We start from the raw sequence: 26263 nt of genomic DNA, 5'->3' as shown, positions 1-26263 counted from the left end.
CCAAATATCAATAGGAGACGAGAGTTGAGGTTCATTTAATTACCTATTTCTATTTCAGCCTTACAGCTGTTCTTAATTAAATCTGTGACTCATGAAAATGATATACAAAAGAATTGATTGTTTAATAACAAAAATCAAACCAAAACAGAATTATGACAATCAATATAATGTGAAAAATTATTAAGTACATAAGAAACTACTCGAAATATCAGATACAATGGCCAAACACAAACTTCAAAACAAAATTTTGGTTCAAGTAAAGTAATTAAAAGAAAAAAAATCAATATAAATATAGCTTAAGAAAAATAATCATTCATTCATAGTTGAGCACTATCACACCATTTAGCTCAACATAATCCTCCTTATTCAACATAATAATAATTCAAGTGTTTAATTGTGCATATCACTGCCTGGGGGTCTTTATGCAGTGAAGAATATAGACAAAGAAAGAGAGATGAAATAATCTGTGGAATTTCTAAAAACAATAACCACAACTTAAAACAGGGATTGTAGGGAACTAAAATGACTGCCAATTTGTTACCTGAACGGGTGACGGGTTGTCATGGGTTACATCCATGAATAGGGCGTGGGCTATACTTGGCTCTAGAGGGCGTACTGCAGGTTGGAGAAATGAACCAACAGGTTCCCCTCCATATCGGTAGACCAGACGACCTTCTTCGTGTGAATCGTATGCACTCATGGCCTCTGGGATGGGGGAGGATAAAGATGATAGTAGGTCAATTACAAACCAACATAATCGTGGTAATCATGATCCTCATCATTGTTATCATTCATGCAACCTACACTTCCATCATCACCACTATCGCAACTACCACTATCACAACCACCACTACCACCACCGCTACCATCATCATCAAAATCACTATCATCATCACAATCACCATCATCACCGCCACCACTACTACTATCATCACCATCATCATCACTATCATCTTCATCATCATCATCATCACCACCACAATCATCATCATCCACATCATCATCATTATCACCATCATCATCATCGTCATCATTATCATCATCATCATAATCACTATCATCATCATCACTGTCATCATTATTACAATCACCATCAGTCATCATCATCATAATCACAATCTTCATCATCAACGTTATTACCATCATCATTGCTATCATCTTCATCAAAATCCAATAAAAATCAAGGCGTTTGAACTAACCTCTTATGAGAGATGATATTCCTAACCTGTTGATGAACATGTTATCAATGTGTTCCGATGCGGTGAACAACTCAGCCATCACATACAAATCTGGCCGAATCTTACGCCCTTCATCCAAGAAATACTGAACAAGAAGTTGGAAAACAAGATATTTCAGCACCAAATGAAAATGTCAATATCCTACATGTATATTCTATGGAACAAAAGTGTGGTGTCATCAATTTTGTTTTTGTGCATTTCAGCATTTTAATAAATACATTTTAGTAGAGCATGATTAAAAAAAAAACCCTCCACACATGAAATTTGACATGAATTAGTTTGGTTCCAAGCAAAAATAGCCAATTTACACAGATTTCAATGAGGATAAGTATATCTTACTACAGCAGCATCTTGGGGCCCCCATGAATTGATTTTTTTTGTTGTAGGGAGTTTACCATCATGCTCCTTGAAATAGTTTAACAAGTGGAATGCCTCTGGCCGTCTCACCTGCATCACACGGTTCAATATAGCAGCAGTGCTCACTTTGAATACTACTCTAACTCGCACAAGATGTTCAGTGATACATGGTTACTCTTATTTCCCTTTTTTATGAACTAGACCAATAAACTTACAGAGATATGATGGTTATTCAACAAAAAACCCCAACATGGCCAAAGTTCATTGACCTTACATGACCTTTGACCTTGATCATGTGACCTGAAACTCGAACAGGATGTTCAGTGATACTTGATTACTCTTATGTACAAGTTTCATGAATCAGATCCATAAACTTTCAAAGTTATGATGGTAATTCAACAGATACACCCAATTCGGCCAAAGTTCATTGACCTTTGACCTTGGTCATGTGACCTGAAACGCGCACAAAATTTTCAGTGATGCTTGATTACTATTATGTCCAAGTTTCATGAATCAGATCCATAAACTTTCAAAGTTATGATGGGAATTCAACAGATATCCCCAATTCGGCCAAAGTTCATTGACCCTAAATGACCTTTGACCTTGGTCATGTGACGTGAAACTCATGCAGGATGTTCAGTGATACTTGATTAACCTTATGTCCAAGTTTCATGAACTAGGTCCATATATTTTCTAAGTTATGATGACATTTCAAAAACTTAACCTCAGGTTAAGATTTCGATGTTGATTCCTCCAACATGGTCTAAGTTCATTGACCCTAAATGACCTTTGACCTTGGACATGTGACATGAAACTCTGGATGTTCAGTAATACTTGATTAACCTTATGGCCAAGTTTTATTAACTAGGTCCATATACTTTCTAAGTTATGACGTCATTTCAAAAACTTAACCTCAGGTTAAGATTTGATGTTGACGCCGCCGTCGCCGTCGCCGCCGCCGTCGGAAAAGCGGCGCCTAGTCTCACTTTGCTTCGCAGGTGAGACAAAAACCGCTGATTATGCCATACATCATAAGTTTTTGTGACATCATCACGTATTCTATATCCTTCACATCATGGGCCCATCTTACAAAGAGTTGCGATTGATTCGATCAATCGCAATAACGTCGTTGGATGCGATCATCGCAACCATGGACGGTCAGCAATGTCATCATCTATTATGCATGTTTTTTCAAAATATTTTCTAACTATGATGTATATTCATGCATGAATTGTTTTCTTAAATAATTTACTGTACTTCTCTTTGTTTACAAATTCCTGCAGAAAAATTTATGACACTGACGGATTTCCATAGAGTTACGATTGATTGGATCAATCTAATTAATCTCTCAGGTTTGACATGAGCTTAAGACAACACAACATGTGCATGCATTATGAAACACACAAATTGCACACTGCTGATGCCCTTTTCTATATAACATTTCAACTTTTTACCCCTCCCCACGGTATACAAAATTCTTTAATCATCACCATGACAACCAAATTCATCATGAACCTAACAATAAAATAGTTACTGCTTACCTCTGCAACATGGATGGGAGTGCTGTGACAGTTATCAATACGGACACCGTGAAACACAGAAACAACGTTCTTTGTGTACTCTAGCATGTGTTGCCATAGAAACGGACAATCTTCAGGGCTTTTACCGTATCGTAGTTTGATGCTGTCGCCCCAGTTGAGGAGCTCTCTTCTTAGGTATACCTAAGTAACAATTAAAAACAAGTGGAATGCCTCTGGCCGTCTCACCTGCATCACGCGGTTCAATATAGCAGCAGTGCTGACTTTGATACTACTCTAACTCACACAAGATGTTCAGTGATACATGGTTACTCTTATGTCCACTTTTTATGAACGAGACCAATAAACTTACAGAGATATGATGGTTATTCAACAAAAAACCCTAACATAGCCAAAGTTCATTGACCTTACATGACCTTTGACCTTGATCATGTGACCTGAAACTCGCACAGGATGTTCAGTGATACTTGATTACTCTTATGTACAAGTTTCATGAATCAGATCCATAAACTTTCAAAGTTATGATGGTAATTCAACAGATACACCCAATTCGGCCAAAGTTCATTGACCTTTGACCTTGGTCATGTGACCTGAAACGTGCACAGGATGTTCAGTGATATTTGATTACTCATATGTCAAAGTTTAATGAACTAGACTAATAAACTTTCAAAGTTATGATGGTAATTCAACAGATACCCCCGATTCGGCCAAAGTTCATTGACCCTAAATGACCTTTGACCTTAATCAAGAGACCTGAAACTTGCACAAAATATTCAGTGATGCTTCATTACTATTATGTCCAAGTTTCATGAATCAGATCCATAAACTTTCAAAGTTATGATGGGAATTCAACAGATATCCCCAATTCGGCCAAAGTTCATTGACCCTAAATGACTTTTGACCTTGGTCATGTGACGTGAAACTCATGCAGGATGTTCAGTGATACTTGATTAACCTTATGTCCAAGTTTCATGAACTAGGTCTATATATTTTCCAAGTTATGATGACATTTCAAAAACTTAACCTCAGGTTAAGATTTCGATGTTGATTCCTCCAACATGGTCTAAGTTCATTGACCCTAAATGACCTTTGACCTTGGTCATGTGACATGAAACTCTAATAGGATGTTCAGTAATACTTGATTAACCTTATGGCCAAGTTTCATGAACTAGGTCCATATACTTTCTAAGTTATGATGTCATTTCAAAAACTTAACCTCAGGTTAAGATTTGATGTTGACGCCGCCGCCGCCGTCGGAAAAGCGGCGCCTATAGTCTCACTCTGCTTCGCAGGTGAGACAAAAAAATGAAATACCAGATTTAAAGTCTGTCTTTAAAGCTTTAAAGATAAATGCTAGTTGTGACAACACTCTTAACATGAGCTTGAATAAACTCAAAGCTTTAAAGATAAATGCTACTTGTGACAACACTCTTAACATGAGTTTGAATAAAATCAAATGAAGTAAATCAAATATCAAAATGCTGGATTGCCAGCATTGCAACAGAAAGAATAATCTGATTTGTGACTAAGTTTCTCATTGCAGCAAATAAGATCAGATCAAAGTGTAATTTTCATACCTTAACAAAAAGAAGACATGGAAGATGGAATAATATAGGAGGGAAGTAGGATTGGTTTGAGGATGTCAGTTACACTGATTTCTGCAAAGTGGAGGGAGAGGATAAGGGTGACTGTCACAGGTGTAAGGCTAATCTGGCCAAACCCATTCAATGGGGCAAAATTTAGACAACCAACTTGAAGGTCTATGCCTGAATATAGACCACGGGGTTGATACACTGGCCTGAATTCACAAAGGTGGATTTAAAAACGGTTGATCCCATGATTTATGCAGATTTCCTGTATAAATTACGCTTACTTTCCACGTAAAATAAATATCCAATGCTGACGTGTGCTTCTGTCAGTGCGCCAACTTGACGCCTGTTGCCATGGTTGAGTACGCTATTTTATCTTTTAGGCCACAGTTCAAAACATTGGACTTTGAAAAAAATAGCGTACCATGGGTTCAACCGATGGTTTTCAAAACCACCTTTGTAAATTTGGGACAGTGTCTGTAATACATACACATACAACATTAGGTCTTAAAAGCTATTAAAATAATTCACTTATCATGATCAACTTTTTAATTTATACCCTTTAATATAAAGATATGCATTATGGTATTTGAATGGAAGATATACGTACATGTATGCATTTAAGTTGACCTTCATATATCACTGTTCTACATTGTCAGCTGCTCTCATTTTATGCAATCCATTCCAAAAGCAACTGATTATGAAGAGGATAAAAGGTGCATCAAGAGAGGGGTGGGGGTGAACCAGCTTCATACTTCTTGCACTTTATTGGATTTATTCTTGGTTTTGTATTGTTTTTTGTTTGTGAGACATGTACATAGTGAAGTGAATGAATTCGCATCTGAAAGGTAAATTGCAAATTCGTCTACTGCCAACTCGTCCACTAACCACATGCCATAATGCCATTCCATACTTCAACATTTCGTCTAACAACCATTTGGTCCAATCGTCACTTTGTCTAATCATCATTTCGTCTATGACCATTTCGTCTCATAACCAGTTGGTCTAGTATCCAATTCATTTTCATTCATTTTGCACAAGTACATGTAACAGTAAGTCAAATTAGACCAAATAATATATATATGGACTAAATGGTTATAGGACCAACTGGTTTTTACATGAAATGGTGAGTGGACGAATTGCCAATTAGACCATGTGGATAGTGGACGAACTGATGGTCGACTAAATTATAGTAGAAGAGTTGGCAATTGGACGAATTGGAAATTAACCATCTGAATTACTGGCATTGTACAGACTCTACTGTCTATCGATCAGCCTGCGATCTATCAAGACTGCCTCGACTGACTGACCTTGGAGCCAGCTTCAGCAAAGTTCTTCAGAGGATCATCGCCCATAACCCATCCGTTGGAAGCCATGAGATGAGGGGCCTGAGGGGAGTCCATCAACGCTTCTTCCGTTCGGACATTGGTGGCCGGTCCGGGATGTCGAAAGTACCTGGTGGGAGAGAGGAGGGAGGAGTGAGAATTACCGTTGTTCTTTGTGTTTTCATAATGGCAATGGAGAGTATTGATCACTTTTACCATCAGAATCATCATCATACTATCATGCATGTTTTCACCACCGTCATCATCGACATCGTCAGAACAGCATTATTAAGTACCCCCATAAGCATCATCATTATCATTGACATTATTACTGCCCCCATAATCACCACCAACATATTACCAACATCTTCAAATTTTTCACATCACCATGACAATCATCATCATCACAATTGTCATCATCACTGCCATAATTTGGATCATGAAGATCCACATTGATCATTATCATCACCACAATCATCATTATCGTCATCACCCATCATCATCATCACCATCATAACCACCATGCATCATCATCATCATCATCGTCATCATCATCATCAACATCAACATCACCATCATCAGCATCATTATAATCATCATCATCATCACAATCACCCATCATCATCATCATCACATCATCATCACCATCATCATTATCAATATCATCATCACCACCATCATCATCATCGCCACCAACACTAACACCACCACCGCCACAAATGAGCATCACTATCATCATCACAAAGTTCATACATTCCTCATCCTCTTCACCTGAACGCCGTTACAGAACCATCCTAAGATTCCCAAGGAATCTTCAATTCTCACATACAGCTGACAACCACATGGATCTAGACAATGATAGCAGACATTACAGACAAGTTTCTACAGACTTGGCAAGCATAAAACTCTGGGGCAGAACCAGGATTTTTCTAAAGGGAGGGGGCACATTTTCTGAGAAAAAAGGTTTTAACCAAAAATTAAGGGTATTTCATCCATGACAAGCATTATTTGACAAGCAAAAAATAAATTACAAATTGTAATTGTGCCTCTCAAAAAGGGGGGCACAGGCCAGCGGTGCACCCCCCCCCTGGATCCACCAGTGAAAAAAATAACAACTCATACTTACTCATTTACAAGTGGATTTTTCTTGGTGACCTCGACCAGCTTCGGACCACTTGGTTCTAGATGATGATAGCGGACATTACTGATGAGATTCTCAATGGCGTTTCGTATATCCTCTCCCATCACGTTCGAAGCCAAGCCATTGAGACGTTCAAGATGGCTACGGAGATCCTGGCAACATTGCTCTATCCGAGCCTCAGGTTCATCAACTCCGTTCCTGAGAAATGCAAAAAGAATAATCAATAATCATTAAATCAATACTCAGTGGCCAGCAACTTCCTGATCCGTATAAAAGCAGATAACAAACAATAGGATGTACGTGAAGGTTTTTCTTTAATCAGCACATATCATAAACATATATCCATGATATATAGGTCTTTTATTAAACAGAATGTCATAATCATTACCCGATTATATTTCGATTCTCATCCCTGCACTCATGCAAGAATAAACAAAAATAAGAGTGCCACTGGGGAGAGCACATAACACGCCCGCCTGTAAGCGGAAAATGGAGTTATTGGTCAAGCAAGAAAAGTGGAAAGTGGCGACTTGACCTTTTGACCTCAAAATCAATAGGCTTCCTGGGATCCATGCTAGTATCATACACACAAGTGAGCTTATGTTAAGTTAAACTGAAGTTACAGAAAAATGTTAACGGACCAGCAGACGGACACCGAGCATTATACCATAATACGTCCCGTGACTCCCGTCCCGTAGCCAGGTTGGCGTATAAAGAACATACATGCTCCACACTTTACTCAATGGCCAGCAAAATCCAAACCCAGCGATAAATATCGGTTAATACAATCATGTTACGGGTATTCACGTATCAATGTAAACAAACTTGTTGCAATGCAAGTGAAATCAAGCGTCACTGGCAAGCACGCACATATATCATGCATTTTGGTCTTCCATCATTGTGAATGCTTTTGAAATCTATTTTTCTGATGGGGGCAATCTACACCTGGGCCCCATTGCATAAAAAATTTCCATAAAAAAAACTCTGGTAAGCAAAATTATGCTATTCAAAATTACACATTAAAAAAACTCTGGCAAAAAAATTGCCAGAGTTTTTTATGGCAAAAGTTTTATGCAACAGGCCCCTGTGGTGTAGTAAAAATGTTCTCATCGACAGTTTCCAAGCTAACCTCCTAACAGCTCCAGCTGGGCTGTACCTCAACTTACCTCTGTATATTGAAGTTATCCAAGGCCTTGTTCATGTCAATAGTACTCGCTAATCTTCTGTATTTTTTATCTTGAATAATGGAAACTTCCCATGGCTTACTCTCCTTTTGTGGTGTGGCCTCTTTAGAACCTTGTCAAAGATAGAAAATGAATTCGTAAGTATACTGGGTGGAACCAGCTGAGACGTTGACATAAGGGAGATTATTACGTTGACATAAGAGAGATATGTTACTTTGCCAAGCTGACTTATAAAAAGTTACATTAATAAAGAGAGGATATATTATTTTGCCAAGTCGACTTACCTGTCGACATGGGGGGATACAGTGTATGTTATTTTGTTGAGTCGACTTTAAAAAAAAATACATTGATCAAGAGCGGATATATCATTTTGCTAAGTCGACTTATAAAAAGTTACATGTCAACATGGGGAGGTACGATACTCTGCCAAATCAACTTATAGGATTTGTTTGAAGAGTGGACTCATAAATTAAAAACAGTGGACCCATGAATAAAATAGCGTAGATAACCATGGCAACAGTCGTCACACTGTGACAAAAGCACGCATCAGCAGTGGACATATTTTCATATGCGTGGTAAAATAAGCGTAATTTATACAGGAAATCTGCATAAACCATGGGCTCAAACCTTGGGTTTTCAAAACCACCTTTGTGTATTCGGGCCAGTAAGGCTATTAAAGTTAATATGGCAAAGCTTCCATATTTACCTTTGCATCTTTCTCTGAATTCTTCTAAAGTTTTCTCCACATCTAATTGATAAAACTCTTGTAACTTGAATGGAGGGAAGACTTCATGGGTTAGTATGTGTCTTATTTTCTGTGAACGAAATTACAGGAAAAGCATTGTTACAAAAGTAGGATGTGTAACACTAGTCTGGGTCCCGTAACACAAAGGTTAGTGATTAATCGTACGCTTGATTTCTAATATTGATTGTATATTGTAGCCAATGGAATCGATCACAGAAAAATGTTCTACAATCATTGCTATTAAAGATTTGTGTTACAGGCCCCTGAAAGCATAGACTCATATTTGACACTTTATCCAATTATACCTTGTCTAGAGTGAAGGTTAGATGCCAAAAGTTCTGTTTGCATCCATTGGTAGAGTCAGCCACAGTACATAGTCTCACTACAGACTCTGCATGATGCATTGTGTGAATTATGAAAACAGACTGAAGGGTCTGCGCATGCAGACTAGTATCACACTATGGTGCATACATCAAAGTGGCTATTTCCAACTTGACCTCAATCTTGTTTCTCTTTGTTTCTTCTTTCCTTCATGAAACTTATTCATGTTGATTTAGAAATAATTCTCTTTGTGCTTTAGTATTTACAGAAACAACGTTTTTTTCGGCAAGACAATATTGCAAAATCAAAGTAGAATTTTAAACCAGGGACCTGCTACATCAGAAGTTACAATTATCCTTATTTTGCCATCATGGCAACTCCTTTATACCAATAATGCTCAGCAGCCAATGATAATCAAGGTCTTTTTGGCAGTTACATTAATGGCAAAGTTACCTTAGTTGTAAGTCTTAATGACATGGGCCTACGATGGAAGGGATTCATTCTCATCTTGTTTCTACCCTCTTGCTTGTGAGGATTATAAGTTCACTTCTTATTGCAAACTTTAAATACTATTTGGATCTTCCATCAACTGAATCTATTTAAGATATCATGACAAATGTAAATCCTACCAGCTCGATAACTTTCATGAGAAATGATAACAGTCACTTGAGTATTGCACCACTATCAAACCCTTGCAATTGACTTACATGTAACTGTTCCTCATTGTCAATGATCTTGGGGATACCAACAGCCTCCCACTTCCCCTCCATCACCTCGGAATTGAAATGAGCAAAGATGCGATCGACAACGAATGCCGGCCGAAGATGCGGGGAGTTCTGGACGTTGTAAGCACACTCCGGATGTTCCTTCAGCCAGGGGCTGTCGAAGGAGGAGTGGTTCCAGACAACGTCGCATATGCTGAGGACACCCCATTCATGTTGCATCTTGGAAACCAGACCCTGGACATCCGCAAGGGTGACCTTGTTGCCGTTGCAATCGAGGGACGGGTTGATGGCGTGCTGGTTCCTGATGGAGTAGGAGGAATTGGATGCCCCGAGCTCCTGGATCGGTGTGAAGTGGATGACGTTGTATCCAGACTCGTGGCTGACCCTCAACCGATCTTCCCAGGATGAGAAAGGTCCCAGGCTCTTGGTGAGTACTGTCTGTGCAGTGATGCAGTCGAGGGGAAGGATGTCCGTCTCTGCAGCCACGGTCAGGACAGGATCTACCAAGAAGAACCCTGAGCCTTCCTCCTTCGTACTGGTGATTAATACAAAAAATAATTTACTCACCTGTTTGTAAATAACAATAAATTAATAAAATGATTCACTGAATCCTAATGGGTAAACATACCATAGCTTTACCCCCAAATGCATAAAAATATATTGTGATTACAGTGCAATCGTTCATGAAATTTACTCTAATAACATTGATGCTGACAGTGACAACAGAACTATTGGTGCATCTACAGTAGTCTGCTTCTAGTCCATATGCTACATGGAAGTAACTTGTGTCTCTTTATCAAAGGGCCATGGGTTCAAATCCCACCCAAGAAGATAACTTCCTTCAGCAAGAAGTTTATCCATTTGGAGCTGCCCTCAACCCAGGGGGGTGTTTCATATTTTTCTGCATGACTCAATGCACGACTTCTGACCCCTATACAGCTGCCTTAGTACTAAGAACATGTTCCAGTTGTTTGTGAAGTCACTTGTAACTTTACAAACAGCTTTAAGAAACAAAACCCAGGAGGGGGAGGAAGGGGGGTTGTTTCACAAAGATTTACGTTTGACTAGAAATCACACTTAAATTTTAAGTTACATTGGTCATTAAATTCATCATTGCATTGGTACTGCGAATTAATCAATGAGATTATGGGTTGACTATCATGCATGCCATGGCACATAAGAGGTGCTGTGGCTCCGTAAATAAATCTCCAGACTTTGAACCTCAAGGTCCGGGGTTCAAATCCCACCGCAGCACTCGCGTCCTGTGATCAATCACTAAGTTTTGTGTTATGGGGCCGGGGGGGGGGTTCACAAAGTACACTGTATGAATCACACTTTAAATGCCTAGTTGCATGCGTGATAAAAGGCATGACCACATTGGTCAGATCATGCCAAAGAGGATATGCATCACTCCATACTAATCAATAATCAATTGGGCGTTGCATATTCATATACGTCGGCATTTAAGTGCGACTCCAAATCGTACTTAAATCTTTGTGAAACAACCCTGTGGCAGGAATTTACCTAGTCATTCCTTCTCACCTGTTATCGATCGTGAAGTAGTACTGAAACGCTCCTGCAAGCCCAAGCTCCACCTTGCAGTATCTCTCCGACGTGTCACACTGTGACTGGGAAGCCATCTCCCAACCAAGCTCGTAGAACTCCTTCCGATTGAAGGTCTTCCCTTGGGGTGGATGGTTGGTGAAGACGCTTACGTTCCGAGCCTGCAGGGACGGCCCAAGCTGGAAGTGCAATGTCCATCCTACAGACAAAGAGGAAACTAATAAGCTTAAGGTTGTGAAGAATATTAATGGGATTAATTTCTAAAACAAGCAGAACACTCGAGAGACAGAGGCCCATATTCTGAAGTCGGGTTTAACTTAAACTCAGGTTTAAATTTGTGGTTTAAGTACATGTATGGGAAGCTAAAATTATCAAATTTTTATTAAGTTGTATATTTCTTATGTTTACTGTGCTCTTTCCTGATTCATCGATGATGAATAGATGTATACTTTATAGATAATTATGAATGATTTGAGAGCCAAATGAGATGAAGTATGATATCTCTACTGTTAGTTATTTATGTAACAATTGGCTATCCATACTCAAACCACAAATTTAAACCTGAGTTTAAGTTAAACCCAAGTCCAGAATAGAAGGTTTATTTCCCAAAGACGGATGCTTGCAGAAGATTTTTATGTACCTAGCCTATTGACAGCAGGAATGTAGTACAGTACATGTATAGGCCGGCACTTCTGAGTCATGAGACTGCTGGAGAAAACCTTTTTCCAAAGATTATTCTTGTGACTCGGTCCAAGACCAAGGTCAACAAAATGTGGCCTTGAGGTCAGCTTCGTCTACATTCCTGATGGACAAGTTAAACTAGAAGTGCAATGTCCTCCTCCAAATTGAAATTAAATAAGGTTGATATAAAGGTAAATTCATAGCAGTACATGCACTTTCAAGCTGACAGATGATTGGTGAAGAACCTTACATTAAAAGCCTTTAGGGATGGTCTAAACTAGAGTACAATGTCCATCATACAGATAACAGTATTAAAGGGGGAGTGAACTACATGTATGTGGGGTCTCTCATTGACTGTGTGTTATAAATACATAGTCTTTAAAATATACATTTTCAGATATTTAAATACTACAGAGAATAAATTGTCCTATGGTTGTATTAACAAGTATAGATAAACTAAAATGTTTTGAAAGGAAAATTAATTGTTTTGCTACTTTGTAAAACTATTATTGCGGTATAAATGTATTGAGTAGTTAAGCATGTTATCATTCAAGTGGGTCTATATTACTAGACTACACTAGCATCATGTGTCAGGAAACTGGCCAGGAATGAGTAGTTGAGGACTCAAGATGGCACTGTTGATTTGTATCTGCTTTATTTTAGGTTGAGCATGCAAACGATTCCTACCTGTAAGAGCCCTTCTTAAGCTTCAATGGTAAAAATCATCTATCACTACTCCAGTTCATTACTAGATTGTATACCCTGAAACAGCATTTGAGGGATGTGAAATAAAAATGGGCTTACAGGGTAACTGTTGCTATCATAAGATTAAAATAAACTATTTGCATGCTTTTTTTTTTCTCTTGACATAAAAGTTTTTTTCCAAAGCATGGAATTGGCTGAAAAACTTCAGGATATCATCTCCAGCTGTAGCTTTCAGACATCAAATCACAAAAAAAATAAAGCAAATAATAAAAACAAACACAAAATATTCAAAACAAAAACATAACAATTTAAATCAATACAAAAGCAAATTTTAAAAGTGTATCTTACCTTTTTTGAGTCTGTAAAGAGTGGTGTTTTTGTGTTCTCCCTCATTGAGGGTCATCTTTCTGACCTGACTGGCCATGATGATCGTTGACCCTCGGATCGAAAGGTCAAGCTAAGCAAAGAAAAAAAGAGGAAATTACATAAAACTTTCAGAATTATATCATTTATTCACTAACAAGACAGTCACCGTTCTCATTATACTTTCTAAAACTAAATACTGGAAATCAGTTCTGGAAACAAGTTTGGAAGATCGCTTTGCTGGCGTTCCCAAAGTGGTTTTCAAAAGCACTTCAAGTAAAGTGGCCTTGTTGCTATGGGAATGCTCAGAGAAGATGACGTCTCGGACGAAATTCAAAATCGTAGCGTCGACAGTCTACACAATGCTCAAAACATGCTAAGATCGCTCCCCGAAGAAGGGTTGTGTCCCCACTTACGCTAAAACCAGTTTAACGAAGCAAAGCGATCTTCAAAACTACATCGCGAGGTGGTTTTCTGAACTGGTTTGGAAGATCACTTAAAAGACTGTTTCGACCGTTCTCATTACGTTAACTTACTAGTTTCCACTAAACTAGTTTCCAGTACCGATAAACCAGTCTTAGAGTGGTAATGAGAACAGGGTCTGAGACTTTCCAATCACCTTGCCAATGTTGTGCATATACATGAATGTCTTCTTTTCTTTTGTTTTGATGGGATGACTCTTTAATTATAATGAAATGTTTTAGTTTTCTTTATGTTATGAATTATATGTATTTAGATAATAATGCAGAGCCCTGTGGAAGACCAGTGACTTTTTAATGAATGTTTTGATTGTATATATTGTGTAATTTTACACATTTGTTTGTATAAAGCTTAACAGGATACTATGGTTAAAATTTTGAAATAAATGAATAAACAAACAAAATAAAATGTTCTCTCAGTGTTTGAGACAAGGGTCCTATTTCATAAATACTTTTATACTATCATGTAATCAAAATGAATGATTGCAATAGGTTTATTAAAAATGTTATTGAAAATTTGGTTTTAGATTATAAAGTGAGAAGACAAACTGCATATTGATCAAGTGATCCCTTCAATCCTCCTCCATCCTCTCTCGTTCTTTCTTTCCTTCTTTCATGACCTTTCAGTACAGGGCACAGGGTTTTGAATTGACATGAACCTCTCTAGCTCGCGCTCCACATAATTGGCACCTCCACGGAGAGTAATTTATAGCAAGATTCCTTTCTAAGTGGATTGCTGGCCAGTCTCATTCTATTTGCATTCCTAATAGACTTATTTTATTGATCTCAAAATAGTGTTCACATCTAAATAGTATGTGGTCTGCACTCAATGCAATCATCATCTTTTGGGCCTATATGACTTATTATACATGTATCTCATTTTGACTATTATTATATGCCATACATGCATGTCTATGAAACTGACAGTGTACTACTTTTCCACAGTACATGTAGATACTATTGTAAGTTTAAGTTATAAACCTGTACAAAGCATGTTTTCACAAATGATAAAATGTAGTGAATACACCAAAATATGGAATGACAGAATCAAAGGGTATGGTTACAGATGTATATTTGACAATAATCATGATAATCAGACTATTTTTATCTCTGACCTTGCTCTCAGAATATAATTGTTATCACAACTTATTGATATCTCTGTTTGAACAATGATATTTAAAAGTGTCAAGAAAATTTTTGAATATTCTACCATAATTACCAATATCTAGCACTTCAAGATACAGTGTGACTTCATACATGTACAATCTATTGTAGGATTGCAGTTTAAAAGCCAAAAATTAATATCTGAATAATATCTTGGAGGCCAAAATTACAAAATATACACAATTTATTTAAAAAAAATGATTAGTCCGCACTCCACAAGAGGGTTAGACTCTGATTTGATATTTCACCAGGGTTCTTCTGGACATGGGTACATAAAGGCTACACACCAAAAGGAAAAAAAATGTAAAAGAAACTTTATGTGTCCTCGTTCAGAGCTCACAAATCAAAATTTACTACACTGCAATCATGGATTGCATAGCACCCTACTGAAATTGCTAGGAATCTTTTTCAGTTTTGCAAGGGCACTTGTGGGCATTTCGGAGGAGAATTCACCCCGAGTCCATAACCAAGTCTTGAAGGCTTTAGTTTTAATGGATCTTGTACACAATTGGTATCAAATTCATAACAGGTATGACTAACTTCAGGGAAGCGTTTTCATCAACATTTTTGTCCCACAAGTTGTCAGATATCTGACAACTTTTCTTGATTTTGATTGGCTGAGATGAGAGGCACTGTCAAAAGTAACTAACGGATAAAATGGGACTTGTCAGATAATGCATCTGACAAGTCCTTTCATGACATGCTCCCCAGATTAAGTTTACAAATGGTGTGATTTATATTGACTATTTAGTTTTATTGTATGCAAGCCTCTAGGCCTACATGTATACGTAAATTATCATGGTCTCTATAAACCATTACTCTCCCATGATAAAATACTTTACTTACACGACCATGTGCACTGATCCAAAGAGATGACATGATTGTTAATGAAATACAAGCATTCAATCAGACCACCTGATATTTGTTCAATACATCAGGAACCACATGTACTTAAAATGGTGCAAAAGCCAGCCAAATGAAAATAATAATTCAACGTTGCCAACAGACAAACGAATGATCCTCATAGAACTGTTTCAGACTGGATTTGGTTAGGATAGCTGTAAAGTGTGTAGATCATTATTGATGTTCACAGCTAAGCAAACATTCATTTACCATCGCAGATCAATTTCCAATGGTTGTCAGCATTAGTTAAACACACTCAAAAGCCAACTATTCAACCATTAACAGTTGTTCAAAGCAGTAGCATGTCCGATAAACCATATTAAAGTAACATTAACTGACCAATATTTTCAGCATTTTCAGCAATCTGATCTTTTTATTCCTTAGGCATGCAGAATGTATGCCAAAATGTGAAGTTTCACTTTTGTTTCCTGGTCAGACATTGAGGCTGAAATTTCCAGCGACAAATAGCAAATCAAAGTAGCTTTTAAATATCTACAGTATAGATATTATTGAGGTTTTAATGGTTTCGAACCACTTAATACTTGTTTACAGTTTGAGGTCAACACAATTCCATCCAGTTTCACAAGAAGTCACTCAATTTCTATTGCCAAAATCCAATGAAAAGATTTATGTTCCATTTGATTATGAAGTTCCACACTCTAAAATACTGGTAAAATTAAAGGCTTCCAGCTTCAGCTCAATTTCCAATTTTGATTTGCAAATAAAAGTTAAGCCACACTGTACAAGATACTGTCTCTTTACAGTGAGTAAAGTTGTATTTTTTTTCAGTTTTAGTTGTCAGTACAACGCCAACCAAGAGGTGCTGGCAGCTTCCAGGCCATGTTGGTTCCACACAAAGAGGATCAACTTTAAGAGTCAAAATTCAATGAATATACAGTACCGGTATATACTCCACTCAGTCATTCCAATTCACAGCTGAACAAATGAAATAAAATAAACTTCCTTCTGTACAAACTCACTGAATAAATGCAGTAGTGGCATAACATACACACCAGGATTCGCAGAACAAGATTGCATAGTCATAGGATTTGTTTATTGGTACTCTCTGGAGCAGATTTTTTTTTTACAGCCTGAAACCATTCACCCTTGACAGTAAAACCCTCAGGCTCTCATAAATCTCCTATTCATACACATGTTGATCTGCTTCAGGTAACAAATCCTTGTTATGCCATTTGAGATCTACAGAAGAAAACACAAGTAAAATCCACAAATATGTTCCAAGTTCCTGGTTGTTCAAACTGTAGTCCTAAAGTCTCAATAAATTTGAGACCTCTTTCTTCCTTTGAAGATAATACTCAAAGTCTTGCCGTGGAGAATGAGGGATTGCACACTGCAATGTTAATCAATGGTTCTGTTGCCAGTATCCCAGATAATGAAGGTATAATAGTTCAAATAGTTTTCAGATAGTTTTCACTCTATTCCTCTGGTGTTTCCTTCCAAATGATTTCCTGAGCTGTCGATTATTCAAACTCTAAAAGGAGAGCCACTGACGGCACCACATTCTTTCAACCATGTACATGAAGCATATTTTATAGCCATTTTATCATGATTCTAAACAATCAGAGAAGAAATCAGACATTATGGCCCGAATTCACAAAGTTGGTTTTGAAAACCCTCGGTTAAGTCCATGGCTTTCCTTTAAAAATTACGCTTAGCGCGTATCAGGCGCTTGTATACAAAATTCCAATGCCGATGCACGCTTTGGTCACAGTGCGCCAAATTGATGCCTACCATGGTTAGATAGGCTATTCTATTCATGAGTCCACTATTTGAAGAGTGGACTCATTATTCAAAACAGTGGACTCATGAATAAAATAGCTTGGATAACCACGGCAACAAGCGTCAATTTCGCGCACTCTGACAAAAGCGCACATCAGCATTGGACATTTTTTAACATACGCAGTAAAATAAGCTTAATTTATACAGGAAATCTGCATAAACCATGGACTCAACCGTGGGTTTTCAAAACCACCTTTGTGAATTCGGGCCCAAAACTAGTCAACATCCATATACCGGTACCTCCATGGCTAATCAATTGACGTGTAGACAAAATTAACACCAGAGAATCTACTCCTTGTGCAAGTGTGTATCATGCATACTATTCACTTTGTGGAAATGCATGTGTGCTGCTGTTGTACATGGAGTGCACAAATGTGGAACAATAAGTTGGAGGAGTGACTGGGGGTGTGTCACCTGATGGCCAATCGGATCGCTCCATTCCCACAATCAGCTGGCATCCTGCCTGGCTATTGACAAGCATGCACAAATCAAACAAAGCTATAAACTGCACAGAATAGCTCCAAACAATTTATCACTTTAAATGCAATTCATGCTTTGTTTGCTGGTTGTAGAATGACACTGCATAAAAATTTGCTGAACATGTCAAGCAATTGCAACCACTATTTTCCCGATCTGTCCAACACATCAGTCATTCAATGATGGTCCATCTATTCTCCTTACATGTGAACAGAAAGATAAATACATGTCTGATACTTCCTGGTAGTTTTCTACTAATCATGACAATGAAACCAATTACAAATTGGAGGTCAATAATAAAATACCAGCATACAATGCATCCGGAACCTAAAAAAAAAAAACCTGCTAGTTTACAGGGCCATGGCATACATGTACATGTGTGTGTCAGAAACAACATTCACATTGCACACTATTCTTTTTTCCCAAACATTTTTATATGATTTCAACTTGAATACATATCACAGGTGCATATGTTTTACATTTTTTGAAACGGAAAATCTAGGATGAGGCTATTTAAAACTGAACGTGCAAAACAGTATTATACCTTGTAACAAGCCTTGTTTATAAAGTGAATTGTGTTTTCTTCAATATTTTTTAACATTAATTTCCTCGTTTGTAAATTGTTATAAAATCAAAGATCATGAGATTTGGTGATGGGGTGCATTAAATTAAACATTAAAGCATGGAGGGACAGGGGGCCACTGGCAGAACCCCCCCCCCCCATGCACAGATGAATGTCATGCTTTATGATGGCCTGTAAAATAAAAGAATCTATTAGATGAGAATCAGGGTGGGGGTCACTAGCGTACCTATGGAGGGGGGGGCAGGGAGGCAGACCGCACCCTCCCCCCCCCCCCCCCCGACAAGAATTTGAAGATACATATATATTTCTTTTTTTGCTTTTCAATTTTTTTTCTGTTTTTTCTGGCACGTAATCCATTGTTTGTGGTTAAAGACCTTTTTTGTCAAATTTCTTTGCGGACGATTTTGCCCCCCCCCCCTGTGGAAAATCCTAGGTATGCTTATGGTGGGCATGCTTCATGAACATTGATGGACAGAAGCGTACCCCCCCCCCATGATTCTTCAAGTTCAAAGGATTATAATCAAGAAAATGAGGAAAGAAAAGGAGCAAAAGTCCAAGGGAAAAAATGTGTTGGTTTAACTGTTTAACTAGGCAATTACCATATTTTCTTTTGCTTTGGAATATAAATGAAGTCACTTTAACATTACCTTGCTCCACCCCTCCACTATAAATCAAAATTTCAGAGTACCACAGCTTCAATCAGGGTCAAGTGGGTCTTCACACAAGACCAGCATAAATAAAGCAGCATCAATTGGTACCTTCTGTACACAAGCCAATGCCAAGGACCTTAGGCTGCATATTCAGACCATTTTCCTTGGGTGAAGGCCTTGAGCAGCAAACTACAACAGTGCGGTCACCCCTGATCAGACTACTAGTATTGGTTCATCTTGACCTCTGCTGATAACTGACATCATAGTTAGGAAACAACAGCAATAAGGGAGGGGCAATCTTAATTAGCCTTGCTTCCATCCGTTTTGTCTTTATAGTGAATAAATATATAGGCCTAGCTTGAAAAAAAAAAATTTGATGATGTAAGTCAGGAAACTTGATACTATGCTATTGCCAATTGCAGGTACTTTACAATTAGTGGTTGAAAAATAACTTTTTTTATCCATTTCAGGATTTTCATTGCCTGAATGAATTTAACAATTTTCCTTTGTGAGTACATGTGCACATGTATAGCCCTTCAGTAGACCTGCACTAATTTTTAATAGTGTAAATGTACTGTGCATGTTTCATTGAATTGTGAAAAAAATTCTGTCAAAGACAAATGAAAAAATTCAGTGCCATACTTGTAGTTAGAAGTAGAAAATACAATCTAGCCCAGGAATGAGGCTAGATAAGAAGTGCTCAAGTCTTAAATGTTAATGTATACAGCATACGAAGCTATCAGTTACCATTCCTGCATAACATGCTATACAGCCATGTCTAATCGAAGGAATGACCCACATCTATCAAATGATAATCTCCATGTACAATATTTTGTCCAACGAATACAAGTTAACAATTAACCAACCAAAATATCACCCCCATTAAGAAATTAGTATTTACAATGAAATGAATTATCAAATTAAATCAGGAAATAGCAATAACCAAAATAAAAATAATTTGAAAAATCAATAAGTATGAATCACTACACATAAAGATAAATATACTGTAATAAACTATATTAAACCACATTTTACAGTTTACCAAAATTATATTTTATGTAGAGCCCTAAAACTCATAGATGTACATGTACAATAACAAAGATCTTATTCTGCACATCTGCACTTTAGTTACATGTGCTGTCTGTGACGATTTATTTTTAGCACTTAATAAAGCTTCAAAACAAAAACAATAGGAAAACTTGGCCACTAAGAACTGTTGTTGGCTATGCAATAGAAACTTCAAAATCACTGTTTTTGGTAAACTTCTATTCTACATGTATCTTTTCAACATATTCTCTTCAAATCTCCCTGCATTTGTGAAACACTTTATAGGCGAAACGTTAAAAGAAAAAGAGAGAAAATACAGTTGCCATTTTCAGGCCTTCAACTTGTCCTGAATGAGTTCTGTAAATAAATCAACAATTACAGGGTAAGTTTTCACTCAATAGAAGTTACCGTAATAAAATCTAGAATAAAAATCAAACTAGCATAATAAAAATTATCAAATGTAAACTAAGAATTTAGCATATTTTTTTTCATATGAGTGATCTATGTTTAATGCTCCCCCATCCCTCCTCGACAGCGGCTTTATCCCGGCGGGTGGGGAAATGGTTTTTGGTAAGCTCTTTTTAGCTCAGGAAAAGCACCACCTCAACACATGCCCAGTGAAGATCCATTCCCCTTTTTTTCTCACAAATCCATGATAGAACTGTAGAGGGCTCACTCTAAATTTGGAGGATTTACATTGAACCATCATTGCTTCTTCTGTGATGTCATTTCTGTCAGTATTTTCCCATGCAAATTTTCAATTTCTAAAACAGGAATAGAACAAGCAGAACATGAAATGTAGAATGCTTTAATATCTCCCTTCTTCATGAACCAATGGAACTAGATAAAAAAAATACTAAATATGATCACAATTGAGTGGCAAAAATCGTTGGCTACATGTACATGTACTTTTCTCAACCTATTGAATAAAAAATCTGGTGCATTGGATAAGCTTTTCAGTGAATGGATATTTTCTGGGCTTTTTTTCCGAGGCTCTTTTTTTTCTCCCTGTGACTCAAGAGTAAAGTTGGTTGATTGTTCAATCATGTTCCATCATTTGGAAACTGGATGTGATTTTGAAATTAGAATATCAATGTTGACTTTTTTAATTAAAATGCAAAATTTATGGGGGTCTGTAGAAAAAACAATATATATGGGAACTTTTCAATCATGTATCATTATTTGGAGACTGGATTTGCTTTTGAAAAGGTAATATCAGAAATGTTGACTTTTTAATCAAAATGCAAAAATTATGTTGCTTTAATTAATAATTTTATCACTCTTGTAAAGAAAATACATGAAAACTCAGAGGAAAGAATATTTCATTTCCACATGGGTCTAAACTGCATTCATTAGTCTTTTATTTCTATTTATTAATTTCATTATATTTCTTTTTCATTTTTTTTTCATGAGGGGTGCAGGTGGACGGTTGTACATACAGTGTACATGTATACTAGTAACTGGAAAATGGGGATGGGATTTGTACAAGTTTTTGTGTCACTCACTTTTATTTAGCTCTTGTTTTGAGTGTTTGTTTGGAGCTTTGATGTCTGTATTTGTAATGTTGTTGGTTTAGAGCTTTGATCTGTTTTTTCTGGTTGTTGTTTTATTTTGAAAGATATAGATCAATCTTTTCCTTTTCTTTTGTCTTCAATTAATCATTTGGAGCCTTTCAAGTTTATCTTTAGAAGATTGGTAAGTTTGGATTGCAAAATTCTTTTCCGCAAAATCTTGCTAATTTTGTTGTTTCATAATAGTATGGAAGTACATGTATGTCTACATTTATGTGCAGTGAATTCACTCTTGAATCTGAATTTATTTATTTTTCTTTAAAAAAAAGATAGCTCAAACGGGGCATTCATAATATATATACAAATCTAAGAATGCATTGAAAACTGATGTTATATTAAAGCTTAATTTTTACATGTATGTATCCTTGACCTTCTTGACACAATAAATTGCACAAAATGCTACATACATATTTAACACTCGGCTACTCATCCCTCCTAAAAGAAATTGTAATCAAATGCCCAGGGTCTCTAAAATCAAAAGCTACATATTATACATGTATGTATAACATATTGTTGAAACAATAACATACATAAAGAATCGGTAAAACAATCAAATACATCGGAAAATAGCATACTTGTATGTTTATTCCATACAAAGTACAAAAAGAATAATAATTATATGTCAAAAAATACCCTGTATATGTATACAATACTAAAGTTGCAAAAAGGCTTGTAATTTATATCAGAAACAAGTGGAATGCCTCTGGCCGTCTCACCTGAATCACGCGATTCAACATAGCAGCAGTGCTGACTTTGAAAAGTACTATAACTCACACAAGATGTTCAGTGATACTTGGTTACTCTTATTTCCACATTTTATGAATTAGACCAATACACTTACAGAGATAGGATGGTAATTCAACAAATACCCCAAATGCGGCCAAAGTTCATTGATCTCACATGACCTTTGACCTTGATCATGTGACCTGAAACTTGCACAGGATATTCAGTGATACTTGATTACTCTTAGGTCCAAGTTTCAAAAGTCAGATCAATAAACTTGCAAAGTTATGATAGTAATTCAACAGATACCTCCATTATGGCCAAAGTTCATTGACCTTTGGCCCTGGTCATGTGACCTAAAATGCGCACAGGATGTTCAGTGATACTTGATTACTCTTATGTCCAAGTTTTATGAACTAGACCAACACACTTTCAAAGTTATGATGGTAATTCAACAAATACCCCCAATTCGGCCAAAGTTCATTGACCCTAAATGACCTTTGACCTTGATCATGTGACCTGAAACTTGCACAGGATGTTCAGAGATACTTGATTACTATTATGTTCAAGTTTCATGAATCAGATCCAAAAACTGTTAAAGTTTTGACTGTAATTCAACAGATACCCCCAAATCGGCCAAAGTTCATTGACCCTAAATGACCTTTGACCTTGGTCATGTGACGTGAAACTCATGCAGGATGTTTGGTGATACTTGATTAACCTTATGTCCAAGTTTAATGAACTAGGTCCATATATTTTCTAAGTTATGATGACATTTCAAAAAACTTAACCTCAGGTTAAGATTTTGATATTGATTCCCCCAACATGGCCTAAATTCATTGACCCTAAATGACCTTTGACCTTGGTCATGTGACATGAAACTCTAATAGGATGTTCAGTAATACTTGATTAACCTTATGGCCAAGTTTCATGAACTAGGTCCATATACTTTTTAAGTTATGTCATTTCAAAAACTTAACCTCAGGTTAAGATTTGATGTTGACGTATAGTCTCACTCTGCTATGCAGGTGAGACAAAAAAAATGCATTACAAATTACAAAGACAATACTTAAAACAAAACTCATTAAAGAAAATTATCTACCACATGATGCTGTTTTAATGCCAACTAAATTATATTAATTATCTATCACGATCACTTTCACTTGGCAAAAAAAGAGGCAATTAATTGTTATTTTGTGTAATTTGCACAATTAGAATTGGAATAAATAATTGTACACATATTACGAAAAAAAAAAGTGACATGATAACACATCAATGAATTGAGCTTTCTTTCACATTTCCATTGATACCAAAATTACTTCAAAGGGCTCAAAAACAAAAAAGTTAAAGCCTGTTGGAGACTTGGGTTCAAAATGGTCACAAAAATTATGGATGACTCTATGTATTCCATTGACATGACATTACAATGGCCACAAATTTGGATGAATATGCACGACTTAAACTGAAATAACTTTATAATTCTTTGATGAAAATTAGAGTTCATTTGAAAGCTCTTAAAATAAAAAGACCTTTCAAAGCAAATGACACCAAATTTATGATTTTCATTTTTTTTTGTCACATAGTCATAGTCATGTAGCTAGTGACGTGACAGACCTGTAGTAGTACAACAGAGCTACCAAGTCTCACGCATTATGCGCGAGACTCAAGCATTTTGGACTCTTGTTCATCCCCTCAAATCTCTGTCTCACGCAACTATCACAGCCTATCCCCATATACATTGTACACAATGTCTGTGATCTCACTCAGATTCACAGAAAATCTCACGCGTAGCTGGTCTTTGAACTTGGCATCTCTGGTACAACTACAAATCAAAGTCATGATTATTAGTGGTTCCCTAAACAATGATTCGGCCTAGGCCTATGTAATGAAAAAACACAGACCGAGAGATGAGCTTTTATTTGCTCATGTTTTGATTAATTATAAGTCTCTGGACATCAGTTCATGCACAAGTTGATTGCCGACACGTGCGATTTTCATGTGCATCTTGTAAGTACGGATATCACGTTTCCATGTTCCGATAAATCGAACTGCACAGGAGATTAATCGCTCAACCGCGGTGTGTAAGTGCCAATGGCACATTCGGCCACGGCTCCCTGAACTAACCGGTCCTCTGACTCTGGGCCCTGAACTAGGCCCTAGAGAAAATTACAGTGTAAAAGATTAATGCTTACCGGTACCGTAAAACTTAAGTTGAGGGTTGACAAATTCGGCTGCCACAAATTCTTCCAAATTATTTCTTAATGTTAGCTTTGGGTCAAGCATTTCCTGGGTCGCCAGAGGCAGAGAGAAGGAGAGTGAGGCCTGTCCTGCACTGGAGCCAGTATCGTACCGTACCCGCGCCAATACGGTACGGTACCGTAACCCGGAAATGCAGCTCAACTCGGCGGCTGGCCTGGGAATAAAGCCCCGGGAAGCCCCCCAGCCCCCATCCCTCCTTCTGTGATCCCATGCCAGTGAGGCAATGAATATCGGATGGATGGATGGATGGGTGGGTGGGTGGATGGGTGGATGGATGGAGATCTATAGTCCTACAAGCAGCAAACATTCATTCATTATCGAGATGATACATGACCGCATTCATTCATTATTAACTCAGGCTAAGCCCCCCCCCCCCGGGGGGGGGGGGGGGGGGGGCCATTTCCATTCACAAGGGGATACCATGCGTGACCATGGGGTCTTGAAAAGCACCCTAAACACGTAATTTCCATATTCTGAAAATGCACCCCTTAACAAGTATTGGCGTGTGAAACCCTACCCTTAACAAGTAACAAAACTTTACTCTTGGCAAATATTGAATTCCCTGAAATGAACCCCTTAAAGAGTACAACCTCGAAAAAATCGGACTCTAAACACGAAGTGTTGGGGCAAAAAGGACGTCCTTTATAAAACTTTTCAATTTTGTTTTATCATCCCCGCAAATTCGACCCTAAACACATAATTTTCCTAGCGAAATAGATACCTTTTTTCATTATTTTTGTTTTTTTGATACCCTTATCACGTTACGTACGTAACGCATAACGTGCCCTATCGTTAAAAAGACATCCTTTTTACGTGTTTTTTGGTCGCGCATGGTATCCACTCGTCAATGTAAGTGCCCCCCCCCCCCCCCGGGCTAAGCCTGAGGTTTTGGGTGGATAGGAGGGCCAGGGCTTATCTCGTTTTATTCCAAGGCATAATGATCGACTGTCTTTCCCCCCCACCCCCCCAACCCCCGGCCCCTGCAAAATTGTCAATTGTGAAAAAAGGGGGGAAAAGGCAGGGAGAGGGGAGGAAAAGGACAAAGAAAACAAAAAGAATGAACTTTGAGAAGGAAGAAAAGGAAGTGAAAATGAGGGAGGACAGGAAAGGGGAAGGGGCAGAAAGGAAATGA

The 26263-nt window shown here is 37.5% G+C and overlaps 1 protein-coding gene across 1 annotated transcript in view; it reads right to left on the bottom strand.

The window, feature by feature from the left end:
* The window catches only part of LOC121423566 (glycogen debranching enzyme-like), a 43256-nt gene extending 24724 nt beyond the window's left edge, over nucleotides 1-18532 (bottom strand). The window contains exons 1-11 of the mRNA XM_041618925.1: nucleotides 15965-18532; nucleotides 13461-13569; nucleotides 11706-11925; nucleotides 10146-10698; nucleotides 9079-9187; nucleotides 8355-8484; nucleotides 7174-7386; nucleotides 6033-6177; nucleotides 3137-3316; nucleotides 1200-1323; nucleotides 542-705 (exon numbers count right to left, since the gene is read on the bottom strand). Coding sequence (XP_041474859.1) covers nucleotides 542-705; nucleotides 1200-1323; nucleotides 3137-3316; nucleotides 6033-6177; nucleotides 7174-7386; nucleotides 8355-8484; nucleotides 9079-9187; nucleotides 10146-10698; nucleotides 11706-11925; nucleotides 13461-13569; nucleotides 15965-15997 — 1980 coding nt within the window. The 5' untranslated portion in view covers nucleotides 15998-18532. The remainder of the gene's footprint in view (nucleotides 1-541; nucleotides 706-1199; nucleotides 1324-3136; nucleotides 3317-6032; nucleotides 6178-7173; nucleotides 7387-8354; nucleotides 8485-9078; nucleotides 9188-10145; nucleotides 10699-11705; nucleotides 11926-13460; nucleotides 13570-15964) is intronic.
* Between the last annotated feature and the right edge of the window lie 7731 nt (nucleotides 18533-26263).

Source organism: Lytechinus variegatus, chromosome 11, assembly GCF_018143015.1.
Source record: "Lytechinus variegatus isolate NC3 chromosome 11, Lvar_3.0, whole genome shotgun sequence".
NCBI classification, from domain to species: domain Eukaryota; kingdom Metazoa; phylum Echinodermata; class Echinoidea; order Temnopleuroida; family Toxopneustidae; genus Lytechinus; species Lytechinus variegatus.
This window is presented reverse-complemented; position numbering and strand designations above follow the sequence as displayed.